The 16,450-nt window shown below is 38.1% G+C and overlaps 1 protein-coding gene across 1 annotated transcript in view; it reads right to left on the bottom strand.

The window, feature by feature from the left end:
* Window positions 1-981, bottom strand: part of LOC111328179 (uncharacterized) — a 92,677-nt gene extending 91,696 nt beyond the window's left edge. Inside the window, exon 1 of the mRNA XM_088744605.1 lies at window positions 588-981. Coding sequence (XP_088600731.1) covers window positions 588-688 — 101 coding nt within the window. The 5' untranslated portion in view covers window positions 689-981. The remainder of the gene's footprint in view (window positions 1-587) is intronic.
* Window positions 982-16,450: the final 15,469 nt, after the last annotated feature.

Below are 16,450 nucleotides of genomic sequence, written 5' to 3'. Positions count from 1 at the left end.
TGAAAACAACAACTGCGAATTTCGATTCACAAAAGGCCAACTTTCAGACTTCTCAAGGGAGTTTATTCGCTTCAGAATGATATTCAAGCATAGCTATCTACTGTATAAAGTATGTAATCCGCCCTTGGGTAAAAGACGCGCCTGGAAATGGCTGCGAATGTTTGGAAAAATTTTGCGCCTGGTAATAATGCCAGTTTCCGTTTTCTAACTATAGAGAAAAAATTTTATGCGATAAAAACATTGGTTCCATAAATTCGCAATGTTTACCACATCAAATTGATTACTCTGTTCATTTATTCAACTCTTGTACTTATAAAATGGAACCTTCAAAATATAATTATTCGCTTTATCAACCGAGTTTGATGTCTTAAAATATAGATTTTGGATAAGATTTATACAGAAATGATTGAAAAAATCCACAGTTCTATGGACAGACCAACTTAATTTGATGTAGAAAAACCAAAAAAAACAGGAGGAAAATTCATTGGAAATAAGAGGCAGTCTATCCACAAAACAAAATAGTGTGCAATAAGATTCATACAGTTACATTTAAGCAAGAGTTAAGAATGTACAGATTCTACACTTACCCAAATGCACTGGCTGTTTGTAGCCCTTCTTGAAGCAACGCAGCGAGAAGAACTATTTGTAACGCCGAAGAGCTCAGCTTTAGTTTTATTCTTCGGTACATTATGATAAATGACCACCTTTACTACCGTCTTTAACTTGACTATATATACCAGAGAAAAAAAGAAATCTCTCCTGGTCTGGTATGAAAACTTCGTCGAGTCCTCCCTTAGCCGAAGCTTGGTGGAGTATGTTTTGAGTAAACGAATTAGAGGGTTCTAATATGGGTAAAACATTCTTTTCCAAAACTTCAAATATCTTGGTGACAGCACACAAGTCTCACTCCAGGCGATGGCACTCCCTTCAGTTAACATTCAAAAAGTTTCCTTGGCAATATTCAAAACTCCTCTGTCAAGAATTTACTCCTTTAAATTTCTGAAGAAAGTAAAAAAAAACTGGTTTTTTTTTGTCCTGAGTTTATTTCGGTGAGGGTTTTCTGCAACAATAAACTGTCAGGGAAGGATTTTAATTGTCATCAACAAACAGGCTATGACGGAGAAAGTTGTATTCAGTTGGGTTTATAAGTGATATTATTAAGTGGCATCTCTACAGTGAGACAGATCCTTTAGAATCCAATAACAAATTTTACAGTGACTACCTTATAAACTCTCCTTTGATATCTCAATGAGTTTTTCATGTTCTATTTTCCTTGTTTTATTTTGAGTTGGTCATGAAAAAATAGTCATATTTAAACCAGTGGGAAATATCTGTTTGTACTTCTACGAACAACTCAAAACAAACGAATAAACGAGAGATATATGTTGGCAATTCAAAGAAGACGGCTACAGAAAATAAGATTGACATTAGCAAATTCAAAGTTTAAAAAAATAAAAATTGAAAAAATAAAAATTGAAAAAATAAGAACCAGGTAGTTGGTTAATAAGACCTTGCCTAAAATTCCCTACAACCACGGTTTTTCATTTTCTATCGATGTAAACACAAATATTTCATTCGTTGCTTTATTTCTCATTTGAAGCACTTTTCAAATAATTAAAATCACCCATTTTCAGTCATTCTAAGTGATTTTCTGATAAAGTCTGTTATTCTCAAAATGCGAGACTATTGAAGTCTCAAGGTGATAAATCAATTTCAGTGTTAAAGAAAGCCGTCAAAACAAACAGTGAGGAATTGAAATTACTTCAAGATGATGGTTGTTTTGATCGATGAACGTTTAATTTACGGTGATAGAAAACTAAATTATAAGAAATAACGATGAGTATATCAAAAAGAGGAAGTGAACTAGTCTATTGCTTCGATGCAAACGAAAAAATAAAACGAGTCTTTCAGTTAATGTTTGGTGTTGAAGTGCTCATTTGAATAGCAAATTTTTAAGAAGCCATTACTTGTAATCACGAACTGACGGACGTTTGTCTCTTTTTGGTGTCTGTGAAGCCTCTTACTTAGCCACTGGGCTTTTATTTACTACAATTATTTGTAACCAAATTTCACAACAGCATTAAAACTGCAAATTCTGCTTATTCTTCCGAGGTAAATGCTGGAGATTATGGAAAGAATTTTATTTATTCATCCAAATGTAGATTAAGTTGTACATATACATGAACTCGACTGAAACTGTCTAACTGTCTTTGTTGATATATCCAAATTATTTCGTTACTCCCACCGACGCAGCCTTAAACAGTTTCTTTCGAAACTATCAGCCTTTATTCATTTGAAACTGTCTAACATAGCGAAGAAAAGTTATTTTATTTTTTTACTTGTGATAAATTTTTTTTTGTATTTCATTGGAAAAAACGAATGGTTTCAGTGAAAGTGCTAATTCTCCTTTCAGGGTGAAAATGTATGTAGTTCTGAACATATGATTTGTAGATTTGACGCTTAGTTACCATTACAGGTATCTCATTTCTGTCAGACATTACCAGCTACTGTGGATCAGGATGATTGTTTCCGCGGTGTTTTCACAGTGTCTTTTTCTGTCCTTTTCTTTCGCTATACTTTTTGATAATTAAATAAAGGCTGATAGTTTCGAAAGAAACTGTTTGGGGCTGCGTCGGTGGGAGTAACGAAATAATTTGGATATATCAACAAAGTTGAAATGGTAAATTGGCCACCGTAACGATTACCAAAGCTGACGTTTCGAGCGTTAGCCCTTCGCTCCGACGAAGGGCTAACGCTCGAAACGTCAGCTTTTGTAATCGTTACGGTGGCTAATTTACCATTTCAACTTTGTTGATATATCCAAATTTTTGATAATTAGTTTTGTCTTAAAACAGCTTTCAATGGTTTGTAGTCCCACTTTAAATTTTTCACATGTTTTAAAGAAATAAAAACCACAAAATGAAGGGAATACGTTTTATTCCGTGAAGCAAATATTCAATAAGAACACAAAATTCTTATAAAGAGGAATAGAGATTGATAAAGTGTCTTAAGCTTCTTATGCTATTATATGAACGTCAATAAATGAAGAACCATTACAAGCAGGGGCGGATCCAGGAATTTTTGATTGGGGGTCCAAACTTTGGTTCAGAAAGGACTGTTGCACTCTTTTGAGGCAAATTACTTCTCCCCCACCCCCTCCCGCCAGTCGCGGTTGCACGTTATAATTTCTTGGCCGCTTACCGTTTACTTGGATTCATTAATTAAAAAAATCAGCCAGTTAAAAAGTGATATACGATCTTGCGGATGTAAGAAGTTCAGTCTCAAAGTTGTAAGCGTCAGGTCTGATAGGGGGAGTCCGAATCTCCCCGACCCTCCCCCTGGATCCGCTATTGGCAAGTGTATTAATTATCGTGCGTATGTGAAGTTGAGAGCTTAGAGCTTAGTCATATATAATGTTTAATTAATTTCTTTTTGGTCCAAACTATTCTATTTTCCCCAATAACAAGAAAGTAACCTCGTTTCCTCACCTCTCAGCCCGTAAGTTGAGTTCGTTCGGACTTAGACTCTTGTCAATTTGACGGAAATTATCGTTCGCTTTCGCGTTATCACGGTCACGGTCACGGTCGCCACGTAATTTGGCCATCACTCTAAAGAACTTCACGAAATGACCTTTAATAATTCACCAATCAGGTGAAGCGAATCACGTGTAATCAATGCATCTTTAGCGTGCAGGATTGAATTTGTCTCAGAGGTCCAAGTTCTCTTGTTTCGTTACTAGGTAGACAAGAATGCTCGCGAAAAACTGATGGGATTTTGAAAATGTATGGTTAATATTGTGTAAAGCAAACAAATTTAGTTGTAGATAGAAGAAAAAAGTGTGATCTGGCACAAGTGCGGAAAAGCATGGTGCCAAAAACGTCACGTATTTGTAACGGTTGCTTCAAAATTAATTCTGTGAACTATTTGTACTTACTTGGGAACTGACCAATAAAGGAAAACGTACCACGTGAAAACAACGCGCAGTGCACGTGTAGCGTCCTCCTTGCCTTTATCTAATTAATTTCGGGGTAAAAGCCCAGGAGAAATTCAAATTTAGTACTGTTTTATCATTGGATCGGTTTTGAAACACTAGAATGTAGGTGAGAGAAGTAAGAAATAGAATATAAATTATGTAATAAACCCTACATAAGCGAATTGGAAAAATATGTTCGAATCCCCTTTCTAAATTTATAAATCAACGAGAAGCGCGGCACAGATTTAAATCTTGAACTTGCCATGAATACATCAAATTATTTGGAAACATTATGAACGCTTCTAATAAAATCTGCTGCCTTTTCGTTTTGACTAAAACTGGAGTCCAGTTCATTATTCTTATTATTATTAGTATTATCATTACTAATACTATCCATATTATCATCATCATCATCATTATTATTATTATTATTATTATTATTATTATCATTATTATCTTGGCACTGCACACTGGAAGTAAGGCTTCTGGAATGGACAGCGAAGATGGACGCCTCGTTCTGTGGACTTGTGGCAGTCCGTGACCAGTCCATGGATGCTAAAAAGTATCTGGGAACCCCTTGTAATATCTGTCAATATGTCTGTCAGCGCTATTTTACAGAAAGTTTCTCAGAACTTAAAAGCACGAGCTCTTTGTACTCCAAACATTGACTGCTTTTAAGACTTTGCGGCGCATTCAAAAATTCTATTAACCCCTTACACCCACACTCTTCTCTTTAAATTTTCTATGGTACTGTCATGGAGAATTGATTCAAGAGTGTTGTCACAGATAGAAATTAAAAGCCAGTCGCTCTGAGAGATTAAAGAGTCAAATAACCGGGGGAACAATAGTTGGCAGCTTGTCATTTTCAAACTTGCTCGGCAGTTAAAAGGACAATATCATAGGTGACAAATTACTCCTTAATTTTGGCGCGAAATTTCAGCGTTGATTTTTAATTTCACATGTAAAATTACAAAATTGCCATGATAACATCTCTTGTATCTCGATCAGAGCCAAGATGGCGTCGAGATTTAAGACGGTGACGCTTGAAGAAGTTACGAAATTAAAGGAAGCGGCCGAAAATTTAAATACGCGAAAGAGCGCAATTAACTGGTGCGAGTTTTTGAGAAGTGGTGTGACGAAAAGAGCCTTGAGAAAAATCTGGAGATGATTCTTCCCTAGCAGTTGGATAAAGTACTCGAGCGATTTTACGCCTCCGTGTGTAAACAAGACGTAATTTGTCACCCACGATATGAAATTATACGCGTGAAATCATTTCCTAATTTCACTCGTCGCCATTTAATTTGATTATACATACTAACTATTACAGTAAACTCAGGTTATGGTAAGACACAAGCTGTGTTGCTTGCTTTAAAAAAATATTTAATTAGGACTAAAATGCAAAATTTAAGCAATTCTTAAATACTAAAAACACTGGTAGGCAAACCATTACCAAGCGACTAATCTGTATAATAATACGGGGGACGTCTGACGAGTGGGGTTTGTATAAAATTTTGATCACTACGTAACGTACTTAAACGGCTCATTTTTTAAATTTTACTTAAACGGACATGAATTATCTTTTAAGTCAAAATTCATGCAAAACTTACTTCGACTGATGAAAGAGAACGATGCATGGAAATTGTTAATTAGCTATTTGTGTAAATAACATTTAACAGGGAAGAGCCACCTGGTGGAACTTTTGAATAAATTTTTATCGTTTTTATCATTTTTGTTAATTTAAGTTTTATTTCTTTTACGTATAATTTAACACGATCACTAGCAAGTCAAAATTGTGGTTATTATGAAACCAAAGGCACTTGTTATTGGGATCCACTTAGATATTTTAGTAAAAGGACTGTCATTACCTTTATCTTATTTTTTTTGTCGTATTATTACAACATTATGATAGATAAAAAAACAAATTCTAAAAAAAACATACCTACGATAAGGACATGGAGAGGGCGTACAGCAGGATAGGTATGACTCGTCTTCTGCCCTTTACCCATTTGGACCTAACATCAGTTTGCACATTCCTCTACTCGCATTTCCTAAGATGCTAAGGAGAGAGTTAGTTGAGTGTTAGTTGGTGGTCTTTACCCATCTGGACCTAACATCAGTCTGCACATTCCTCTACTCACATTTCCTAAGATGCTAAGGAGAGTGTTAGTTGAGTGTTAGTTGGTGGTCTTTACCCATTTGGACCTAACATCATTCTGCACATTCCTCTACTTAACAATTGGTTCATGCTTTAGCGTGCACTATCGAGTTATGGAGCACGTGGGAAGTTTCGAGAGCACTCAAGAAGCTAGAGTTGCCCTCGGCTATCGCCTCGGGCAACTCTTACGCTTCTTTCGTGCTCTCCAAACTTCCCGCGTGCTCCATAACTCGATAGTGCACAGCTGAAAGCATGAACCAATTGTTTTAGAACATAGCCGGTAGAATTGTGCATCAAATCCGACGCGAAAAATAGACAACAATATCAGTTGAAGCGAATCGTGACGGCGCTGATGCCGAGTCTCCTTTTCCTTTGTTTTTCTCTTTTTCTGCCTCATTTAAGAACTCTAGCCCAAGGGAAAAGGTCGAAACATTGTCTTCGTTTTCGGACTAGTAGGCCGAGTTTCTGTTTATATCCATTATTGTCGCGAAATATATTATTTTTCCCGCGCTAACAATCGGCCGCTCGCGCGAGAAAAAAATTTCTGGCGAAGCGATTTGCTGACGCTGTCAGCGTGCACTATCGGGATTTTGAGCACGCTTACAAATATTGAATTTGATTGCGCGGTTCTGCTAGCTATGTTCTAATTACATTTTCTAAGATGCTAAGGAGAGTGTTAGTTGAGTGTTAGTTGGTGGTCTTTACCCATCTGGACCTAACATCAGTCTGCACATTCCTCTACTTACATTTCCTAAGATGCTAAGGAGAGTGTTAGTTGAGTGTTAGTTGGTGGTCTTTACCCATCTGGACCTAACATCAGTCTGCACTTCCTCTACTCACATTTCCTAAGATGCTAAGGAGAGTGTTAGTTGAGTGTTAGTTGGTGGTCTTTACCCATCTGGACCTAACATCAGTCTGCACTTCCTCTACTCACATTTCCTAAGATGCTAAGGAGAGTGTTAGTTGAGTGTTAGTTGGTGGTCTTTATCCATTTGGACCTAACATCAGTCTGCACATTCCTCTACTTACATTTCCTAAGATGCTAAGGAGAGTGTTAGTTGAGTGTTAGTTGGTGGTCTTTACCCATTTGGACCTAACATCAGTCTGCACATTCCTCTACTTACATTTCCTAAGATGCTAAGGAGAGTGTTAGTTGAGTGTTGGTGGTCTTTACCCATTTGAACCTAACATCAGTCTGCACATTCCTCTACTTACATTTCCTAAGGTGCTAAGGGGAGTGTTAGTTGAGTGTTAGTTGGTGGTCTTTACCCATTTCGACCTAACATCAGTCTGCACATTCCTCTATTCACATTTCCTAAAGTGCTAAGGAGAGTGTTAGTTGGTGGTCATTTAATTTATTCTTGTGACGTCTATGTGTGTGATTTAGGGGGGAAATCAGGTGCTGGTCACCCATAGGCGAAAAATGTTTACTTTAAGTTCTATCAAGTATTATCTATAGGAAAGGGAATAAAATTAATAATATAGCAATTATAGTACCAACAACGATAAACATGATAGTAAGAGGCTGATGCCGTAGATCGGCGAAAGCTTGGAATAAATAAAATACAGTAGCTGAAGGAGTCAATCGAATCGTCCCTCTAATAGACATGCTACCGAAGGACAACTCAGAACGTTTATGTAATAGTTAGAGGAAAAAGGGAAATAAAATAGCGTGATATTAACATTAAGCAAAGTAACATTTATACAATGCTCTTCACACTTTGATTTTACAATTGAATACTGATTTCCTTGTCGGCTCTCTACGCATAGATATAGGAGTGTCCTTCCAATAATAAAACCCAAAACTGTTGGATAAAATTGCTTTATGCATTCAGCATTTGTAACGCCACTACCCGCTATCGAAAGCTTGATCCCATCCTGATAACAATTACATGTTACAATGTAATAACTGCAGCCGCAAAGTTATAAAAAGCATCTCGCAAGAGCTCCCGAACACAAGACGTTTGTTGGTCGTTTGGGGTGTCAATGACCTGTGATAACAGCTTCTGTTTGAAAGACCTTTGTTGATCAGCAAGTCATAAGCTCAACCAGAGGGAAAACAAGCTCTATTACAAGCTCCCGATCACAAGACCTTTGTCGGTCGATCAAGGTGTCAAGGAGCTCCCGACCGCAAGAAGCTTGTCTGTTTATCGGGGTGTCAATGAGCTCAGACAAGAGCTTCCGAACACGAGACGTTTGTCAGTCTATCGGGGGTGTCAATGACTTGTGATAACAGCTGCCGTTTGAAAAAACTGTATTGATAAACCGGTCAATTATTTCAACCAGAGGGAAAATGAACTCAAATACAAGTTCCTAACCACAAGACGTTTGTCGGTCGATCGCGGTGACAATGACCTGTGATAACAGCTCTTGTTTTCAAGAACTTCGTAGGTCAACCAGTCAATAAGTTCAACCAGAAGGAAAACGAGCTATAATAAAAACGAATAATGGCTGATAGTTTCGAAAGAAACTATTTGGGGCTGCGTCGGTGGGAGTAACGAAATAATTTGGATATATCAACAAAGTTGAAATGGTAAATTGGCCACCGTAATGATTACAAAAGCTGACGTTTCGAGCGTTAGCCCTTCGTCGGAGCGACTTTGTTGATATATCCAAATTATAATAAAAACGCTCGATCACAAGACATTTGTCGGTCGATTGGGGTGTCAATGAGCTTTAACAATAGCTCCCGATCGCAAGACGTTTCACGGTCGATCAATACAATACAATACAATGTCCTTTATTTTAAGAGGGTAAATACATGATTAACCCAGTAAAGAGTTTTGTAACACATGGCCCTCTGTAATACAGAACAACCCACCCATCCCACCCCAGAGGAGGACATCCATCACACAGTAATCTCGTGTGTGGGAAATTAACGTCTCCTACCCTAACCCTGTAGGAGACGGGACCCCCATTTATTCGTCCCTATCCGAGAAGACTAGAATATCTAACCATTTTTAAGGTAGCAAATTCTTCTCGATTATTTTAAGACCCTGAGTGTAGGTCCAGCCGGGGCTCGAACCCTCGACCTCCCGCACAACAGTACAACGCTCTATCCATTGAGATAACCGGGAGGCGGTTAACAGCTCTCGATCGGGGTATTAATGACCTGTGATAACAGCTCCCGTTTGCTAGAGCTTTGTAGGTCAACCAGTCAATAAGCTCAAACTGGGGGTAAACAAGCTCTAATAAGAGCTCCCGATTATAAGACTTCTGTCGGTCGATCGGGGTGTCAACGAGCTCTGATAAGAGCTCTCGATCGCAAGGTGGTTGTCGGTCGATCGGGGTATTAATGACCTGTGACAACAGCTCCCGTTTGCAAGAGCTGTCTTGGTCAACCAGTCAAAAAGCTTAAATAGAGAGTAGAATACAAGCTCCCGATCACAAGACGTTTGTCAGTCGATCGGGATGTCAATGAGCTCTGACAAGAGCTCCTGATCTTAGGACGTTTGTCGGTTGATCGGGGTGTCAGTGACCTGTGATAACACCTCCCGTTTGCAAGAGCTTTGTAGGTCAACCAGTCGACACTCAACCATGAGGAAAACGAGCTATAATGAGAGCTCCCGATCACAAGACGTTTGTCGGTCGGCCGGGATGTCAATGAGCTTTGATGAGTGTTCCCGATCGCAAGGTGTTTGTCGGTCGATAAGGGTGTCAATGAGCTCTGATTGGCTGTCTTGACAGCAAGACGTTTGTTGGTCGATCGGGGTGCCTATGAGCTCTGACAAGAGCTTCCGACTGGAAGACGTTTTACTGGTCGGTCGGGGTGTCAATGCTCTTTGATAAAAACTCGCGATTCCAAGACATTTATCGGTTGATCGGGGTATCAATGAAATGTGAGAGAGCTCCCCATCGCAACCAGTTTGGGGCTTGGAATGAGCCGTCGTAAGAGCTCCAGAGAACAGGTAGATTTTTTGTCGATTAGGTTATCGCAGATCTCTGATAAGACCTCCTTATCGCAAGATGTTGACCATGGTAAAGTTAGATCCACTTAGTGCTGTAATACGCTATTAAGGAACTAGCTACAGGAGCATTCTTGCCAGATGGTTTGGGTCTTCAACGCATAAAAACTGGGTGGAAGAGATAAAATCATTGTTAAAAAAAGAAATACATCGTAATAAAGTTGGATTTTGTGAGACCATTACTCAAGATGAACATCAAAATGTTTGCCATGAAGGCTAAGTCAAAATCTGCTAATGAGAAACTTCTAACGGTGAGCGCGGACGGGAATTTATCCGCTCGAAAGCTTTTTGTTACAAGATCTTGAGAGATAAAGCTTAGAAAGATTCTGAAGTACGAACTAATCTCCATTCCTTCAACTTTGGAACACAGACAGGTCTCTGAGACAGAAAAAAAAGAGCATGCAATAAGTAAGGTGCCCTTGACGAAAATGTTGTTGGTCTACCAAGACTTCATGGACACTGTGCTGTTGAATTATCATCTGCATTCATCATAGGTGGTATGGCAATTGTGCAGATGAAGAGGAATGCTGGTTCATAACTTTTAAAGATTATGACGTTTATTCTCTTTAACAGTTTCCGATCGCAAGACGTATTTTGGTTAATCGGGATGTCAATGAGCTCTGATAAGAGCTCCCGATCACAAGACGTTTGTAGATTGACCGGGGTGTCGTTGAGCTCTGACAAGAGCTCCAGATTGCAATAAAATTAGAAAAAACATCGTCAATTGATCCAAAACGATTATGATACTTCTCTTTTATTGCAAATCTATAACAATTTAATTCAAATATATTTCACAAAAACCATGTTTATCTCGGTTTCCTTTGAAGCCATTGTCACGGTAACGGCTTAACCAACCGCAATTATTCCATATTGAGTATCTAAAAAAGTTACTCCCCTCCTTCCTCCCTCCCTCTCAAAAAAGACTTGCTTTTGTAGTTCCGAAGATATCGCTAAAATCGCCTTGAACCTGTACATCTCTATGTACTACCAAAAGCATCACCCCCCAAAAAAATCATTATGAAGCAGGTCACGGAAACCACCATTTGTGACGTCAATCAATCAATCAATCAATCAATCCTTTATTTAAACACGTGACACCTAGGAGTACAGAAGTTCAAACTGACGTTCAATGATATCTGGGTATCAGGAAATCATAATCCGATCGTTAATCTTTCCTGTGTTGGAGGTGCTACTTAGTACCTTTTTAAGCCTCTTTTTTTTAAATATCCTCCTCTACTATCTCAACTACCTCAGCAAACTATAGTCATCAGAATTACAAGGCAACACCCATTTACGAGGTGTAAAGTTTTCCAAGTCTCTTTTCCACAGTCAAATTCACTGTTTTTTAGAGATATCTTTAGCTGGATGAACCTGTAGTATGTGAAAACGTCAAAATTTAATAATATGAATGGCTGAAAAAATGGGTGAAAGAAAATCAAATATTGTTCGTGTTACCGGGAGTTCCGAGGTTATCGAGTCGGAGTTGGAGTTGGAGGGGCTGCACTATATTACAAACCAGTCACAAGACCAAATGGGCATAGTCGAGGCTCCCTTATGTAAGAGTCTCTTCAAATGTTATAATCAATATCCACTTCCGTTTGTATTTTTCATCCTTTTGTGTACTTAACAAATATAGGTACCTCGACTGTGCTTTATTCTGTTGTAAAGCACTTAAGAAGCGGCTAGAGCGCGCAAGAAGTCGCGCAAGAAATCGGGAAAGAATATGAACTCAGAACGTGAACTCAGAACGTGAACTCTGAATATGAACTCAGAACGTGAACTCAGAACGTGAACTCAGAACGTGAACTCAGAGCGTGAACTCAGAACGTGAACTCAGAACGTGAACTCAGAGCGTGAACTCAGAACGTGAACTCAGAATGTGAACTCAGAACGCGAACTCAGAACGCGAACTCAGAACGCGAACTCAGAACGCGAACTCAGAACGTGGACTCAGACCATGAACTCAGACCATGAACTCAGACCATGAACTCAGACCATGAACTCAGAACACGAACTCAAAACATGAACTTAGAACATGAACTCGAAGTATGAACTGAGAACCTAAACTGAGAGCCTGAACCGAGAGCCCGAACAGAGAGCCTGAACTAAGAGCCTGGACTGAGGACCTGGACAGAGAGCCTGAACTGAGAACCTGGACTGAGAGCTTGGGCTGAGAGCCTTGACTGAGTGCTTGGACTGAGAGCCTGGACTGTGAGCCTGGACTGAGAGCCTGGACTGAGAAGTGAACTGGGAAAATAAACTGAGAGCCTGAACTGCGAGCCTAAGCTGAACTGAGACCCTGTGCTTATAACCTAAAGTTAGGGTCTCAATGGGATTTTACCGTCTGCTGTCACTAATAATAATCATCATCTTTATTGAGGAAACTTTTTCATAACAAATATGGTTTTCAAAAAGGACCTCGAAACTAGATATATATATTAGAAACAAAAAAGCAATAAAATTACTAAGGGATTAAAAGGATACAAAAAATGCATAAAAAATAAATAAGTATAAATAAAAATTAAACGTAAATAGCTATATTAAAAACTTAAAAACATTACGTTTAAAACTATTGACATTCTTTGAGTCTTTGATAGGGTCTAACATTCAACGATCAGCCATCAAAAAGCATAGATTTTTACCGTCAGTCGTCAAAATGACAGCTTTATATCGGCCGTCAAATCGTTTAAAATTCCTCGGAATCTCCCTTTCTGGAACTTTCTATAAAATGGTAGACTAGTCTTCAGGTTTTCAAAAATACTCAGTTTATTATCATTTTCACTGTTTCTTTTTTGCCAATAAAAGTGACGGATTAAAAATATTTGATATTCAAATTCATATTTTGTTATAGAAAAATAACTGATTACATTATTAACTGTTAGCGTGCCTTTCGACAAGATCACAACTAAAATCAAGTTTTAATCATTTCAGGCGTTCTGAAAGCCTTCAATAGCCATTTTTTATCGCAAAACTCCGCATATTGATGATTCCTTCGAGATCAGCGACGCTTTTGTCTATGATCTATGCTTAAAATCTAATTACAGTAAGAGTGGCGGATGATTACCCTTTAAATCAAGTGAAATGCAATGCTAGAACTGCACGAGATACTAACGTAACTCTAGAATCAAGAAGAAACCAACAAGGAGCGAGTTGCCACCGTAACAATGGAATGAAAAGAAACTCTAAAAGTGCCCGAGATTCCAAAGTAACAATCAATTGAAAGAGAAGCCAATGAGAAAACCAATGAAAAACAATAATAAAAGCGCACGAAAGACTAAGTTAAACTTGACAGGTGAATAAAAGAGAAGCCTAAACGGGTGCGATAGACTAATGTAACACTGAATCCAATAAAAGATAATCCAAAAGTCAGTACACGAGAACCTAACTTATTAACCGAATAAAAGAACATCCTAACTAAAAGTACGCAAAGTACTAACCTACCGAGCCTATGCAAAGAGAAAAGTGCCCCAGATACTAGCATAACAATGCAATGAAAAATAATTCTAACAAAGTGTGAAATACTAATTTAACAATCAAATGAAAGAGTGCACGAGACACTAACGCGAAAATCCAATTTGTGAAAGAGAAAGAGAAACTTGCGCAAGGTGGTAACATGACAATCCATTGAAAAAAAATTTCAAAAGTGTGGTAGGTATTAACTTAAACATATAAAAGGAATTCGAAAATTGCACGAGAAACTAAATAAACAATCCAATAAAAGAGAATTCTAACAGAGCACGAAACACTAATGTAACAGTCGAATGAAAGATAATCCTAAAAAATTTGAAATGTACGAGATACTCGAATGAAGGAGAATCTTAGAGTGAGCAAGATACTAACGTAAAAACCTTATAACCTAACGTAACAATCTAATGTAGGAGAATCCAAAACGTGCACGAGATACTAACGTCATAAGCCAATAAAAGAGAATTCTAAAAGTGCGCGAGATACTAACGTCATAAGCCAATTAAAGAGAATTCTCAAAAAAGAAACGAATACTTTGAGTTTAAATTTACAAGACATGTTTCGACATTCTCATGTCATCTTCAGTTGCGAATGAGCTTTGAACGGTTGTACATTTGAATTTATATCAAGGTACGTTACAAATTACGTGTCAGGGCTTACGTTTCAATTTGAATATTAAATACGCGAAAAATGTAAATAGCGCGCGCTTGACTAGATAAAAAAATTAATAATAATAATAATAATAATAAAAGAAGAGACCAAGGAACAACGTAATTAAAAGGAAAGAGATAATTCTAGATGCTTCAATTGCGGATTAAGAATGGGTTTTTCCCACTTGATATGCAATGCCTCTTTGATCTTAATTTGGTATTTTGAAGCGGCAGAATCTAGATCGTGAAAGATTCATAATCACAAGAGTCAAGACAGGCCCTTGATGATTGCAGGTGCTTGTAAATATGCGAAGTTTTGTCCGACAAGAGGTGCTCATGAACTCGTGTACAAATGTGGCGAGTGTCACCAATATAACTGACATTACAGCCAGCACACGAAAATTTATAAACGGCACGCGAACGTAGACCTAGTGGTACTGAATCTTTCACACTGAACATGTTTCTGAGTTTAAACATACTGAAGACTAACATAACATCTAAATCAGCTCTACAATAGCGTTTGAGTAGTTGTCTTAACTTAGTCTGAGCGATGTTAGAAAATCGAACAACATAGGGAAGTTTACAATAGTGTGAAGAAGGTTTACCGGAGTTAGAAGAGGCGTTCTGCCCAGTAGGAGAAGGATTATTTTTCTTAGGTAGATACCTGTAAATGATCTTGTCTATTACCCAAGATGGAAAACAATTTTTCCGTCGCAAGACAATAAGTTTCTTGACATCCAGATGAAAACCAACCCAGGAATTATTGATCTTATATACTCTGTCAATCAATGTTCTGACTAAACCTAATTTGTAAATCATAGGGGCGAACCTGAAATAATTAGTAAGAAGACCAGTAAACGTCTTCTCGCGATATACACTAGTGACGATGGATGTATGACTGTTGTCTAACAATATGTCAAGAAACGATAATTTCTTATCAATTTCCCTTTCCATTGTGGAACGAATACTAGGGTGCCTGGCGTTGATATAATCAAAGAACACGAGCGCGTCCTCCTCGCTATTAAACAATCAAAAGGTGTCATCAACATAGCGTCTGTTGAACGGAATTTCAGAGAATGAATAGTTATCCAGCCAGTTTTTTTCATGATGTCCCATAAAGAGGTTTGCAAGTACTGGAGCAAGTGGGGACCCCATGGCAACCCCATCTATTTGATCATAAAACACACCCTTAAACAAGAAACCAGTCTCAGCTGTTGCGAGGGTAAAAAGCGTTTTTAGGTTAGCGGCGTTTATCTTAAGACCAGGGTTACCTTGATAAAAGTATCTGATCGCCAGATCAATGCATTCATCAAGAGGTATACCAGTGAATAAACTCTCAACATCGAAAGATACCATGAACTTCCCTGCGGTTGATAACTGGTTGATTTCATGTACAAAAGAAAACGTGTCGCGGACGTTGTATTCACGCGGAACATGTGGCTCTAGAAGATTAAAAAGGAGCTCAGATAAATTGTAATTGTAGGTACCTATTGAAGATACTATGGGTCGAAATGGAGGTGTTTCATTAGGCTGCCGAGCCTTGTGCATTTTAGGTAGCCCACATTTCTTTAAGTCCCCTGCAGAAGGTTGGTGTTAAGAAACGTACGAATGGGCAATATGAGAAAGGTCTGCGACCAGTTTTCCCTTTAGCTTCCTGTCGAGTAGATTTCTGACCATGATCCGATTAATCAGCTCAAAACAAGAAAAGACATCCACTGCAATCATCAAGGGCCTGTCTCGACTCTTGTGATACTGATTGTTTCACGATCTTAGATTCTGCCTCTTCAAAATACCAAATAAAGATCAAAGAGGCATTGCATATCAAGTGGGAAAAACCCATTCTTAATCAGCAATTAAAGTATCTAGAATTATCTCTTTCCTTTTAATTACGTTGTTCCTTGGTATCTTATTTTATTTATTTTTTTCTTTTGATCTAGTCAAGCGCGCGCTATTTACATTTTTCGCGTATTTAATATTCAAATTGAAGCCTAAGCCCTGACACGTAATTTTTAACGTACCTTAATATAAATTCAAATGTACAACCGTTAAAAGCTCATTTGCAACTGAAGATGACATGAGAATGTCGAAACATGTCTTGTAAATTTAAACTCAAAGTTGTCGTTTCGTTTTTGAGAGTTATTGTCACTTGTCCTTAAAGAGAATTCTAAAAGTGCGCGAGACACTAACGTCATAAGCCAATAAAAGAGATTTCTAAAAGTGCGCGAGATACTGACGTCATAAG

Source organism: Stylophora pistillata, chromosome 14 (assembly GCF_964205215.1).
Source record: "Stylophora pistillata chromosome 14, jaStyPist1.2, whole genome shotgun sequence".
Classification (NCBI taxonomy): Eukaryota; Metazoa; Cnidaria; class Anthozoa; order Scleractinia; family Pocilloporidae; genus Stylophora; species Stylophora pistillata.
This window is presented reverse-complemented; position numbering and strand designations above follow the sequence as displayed.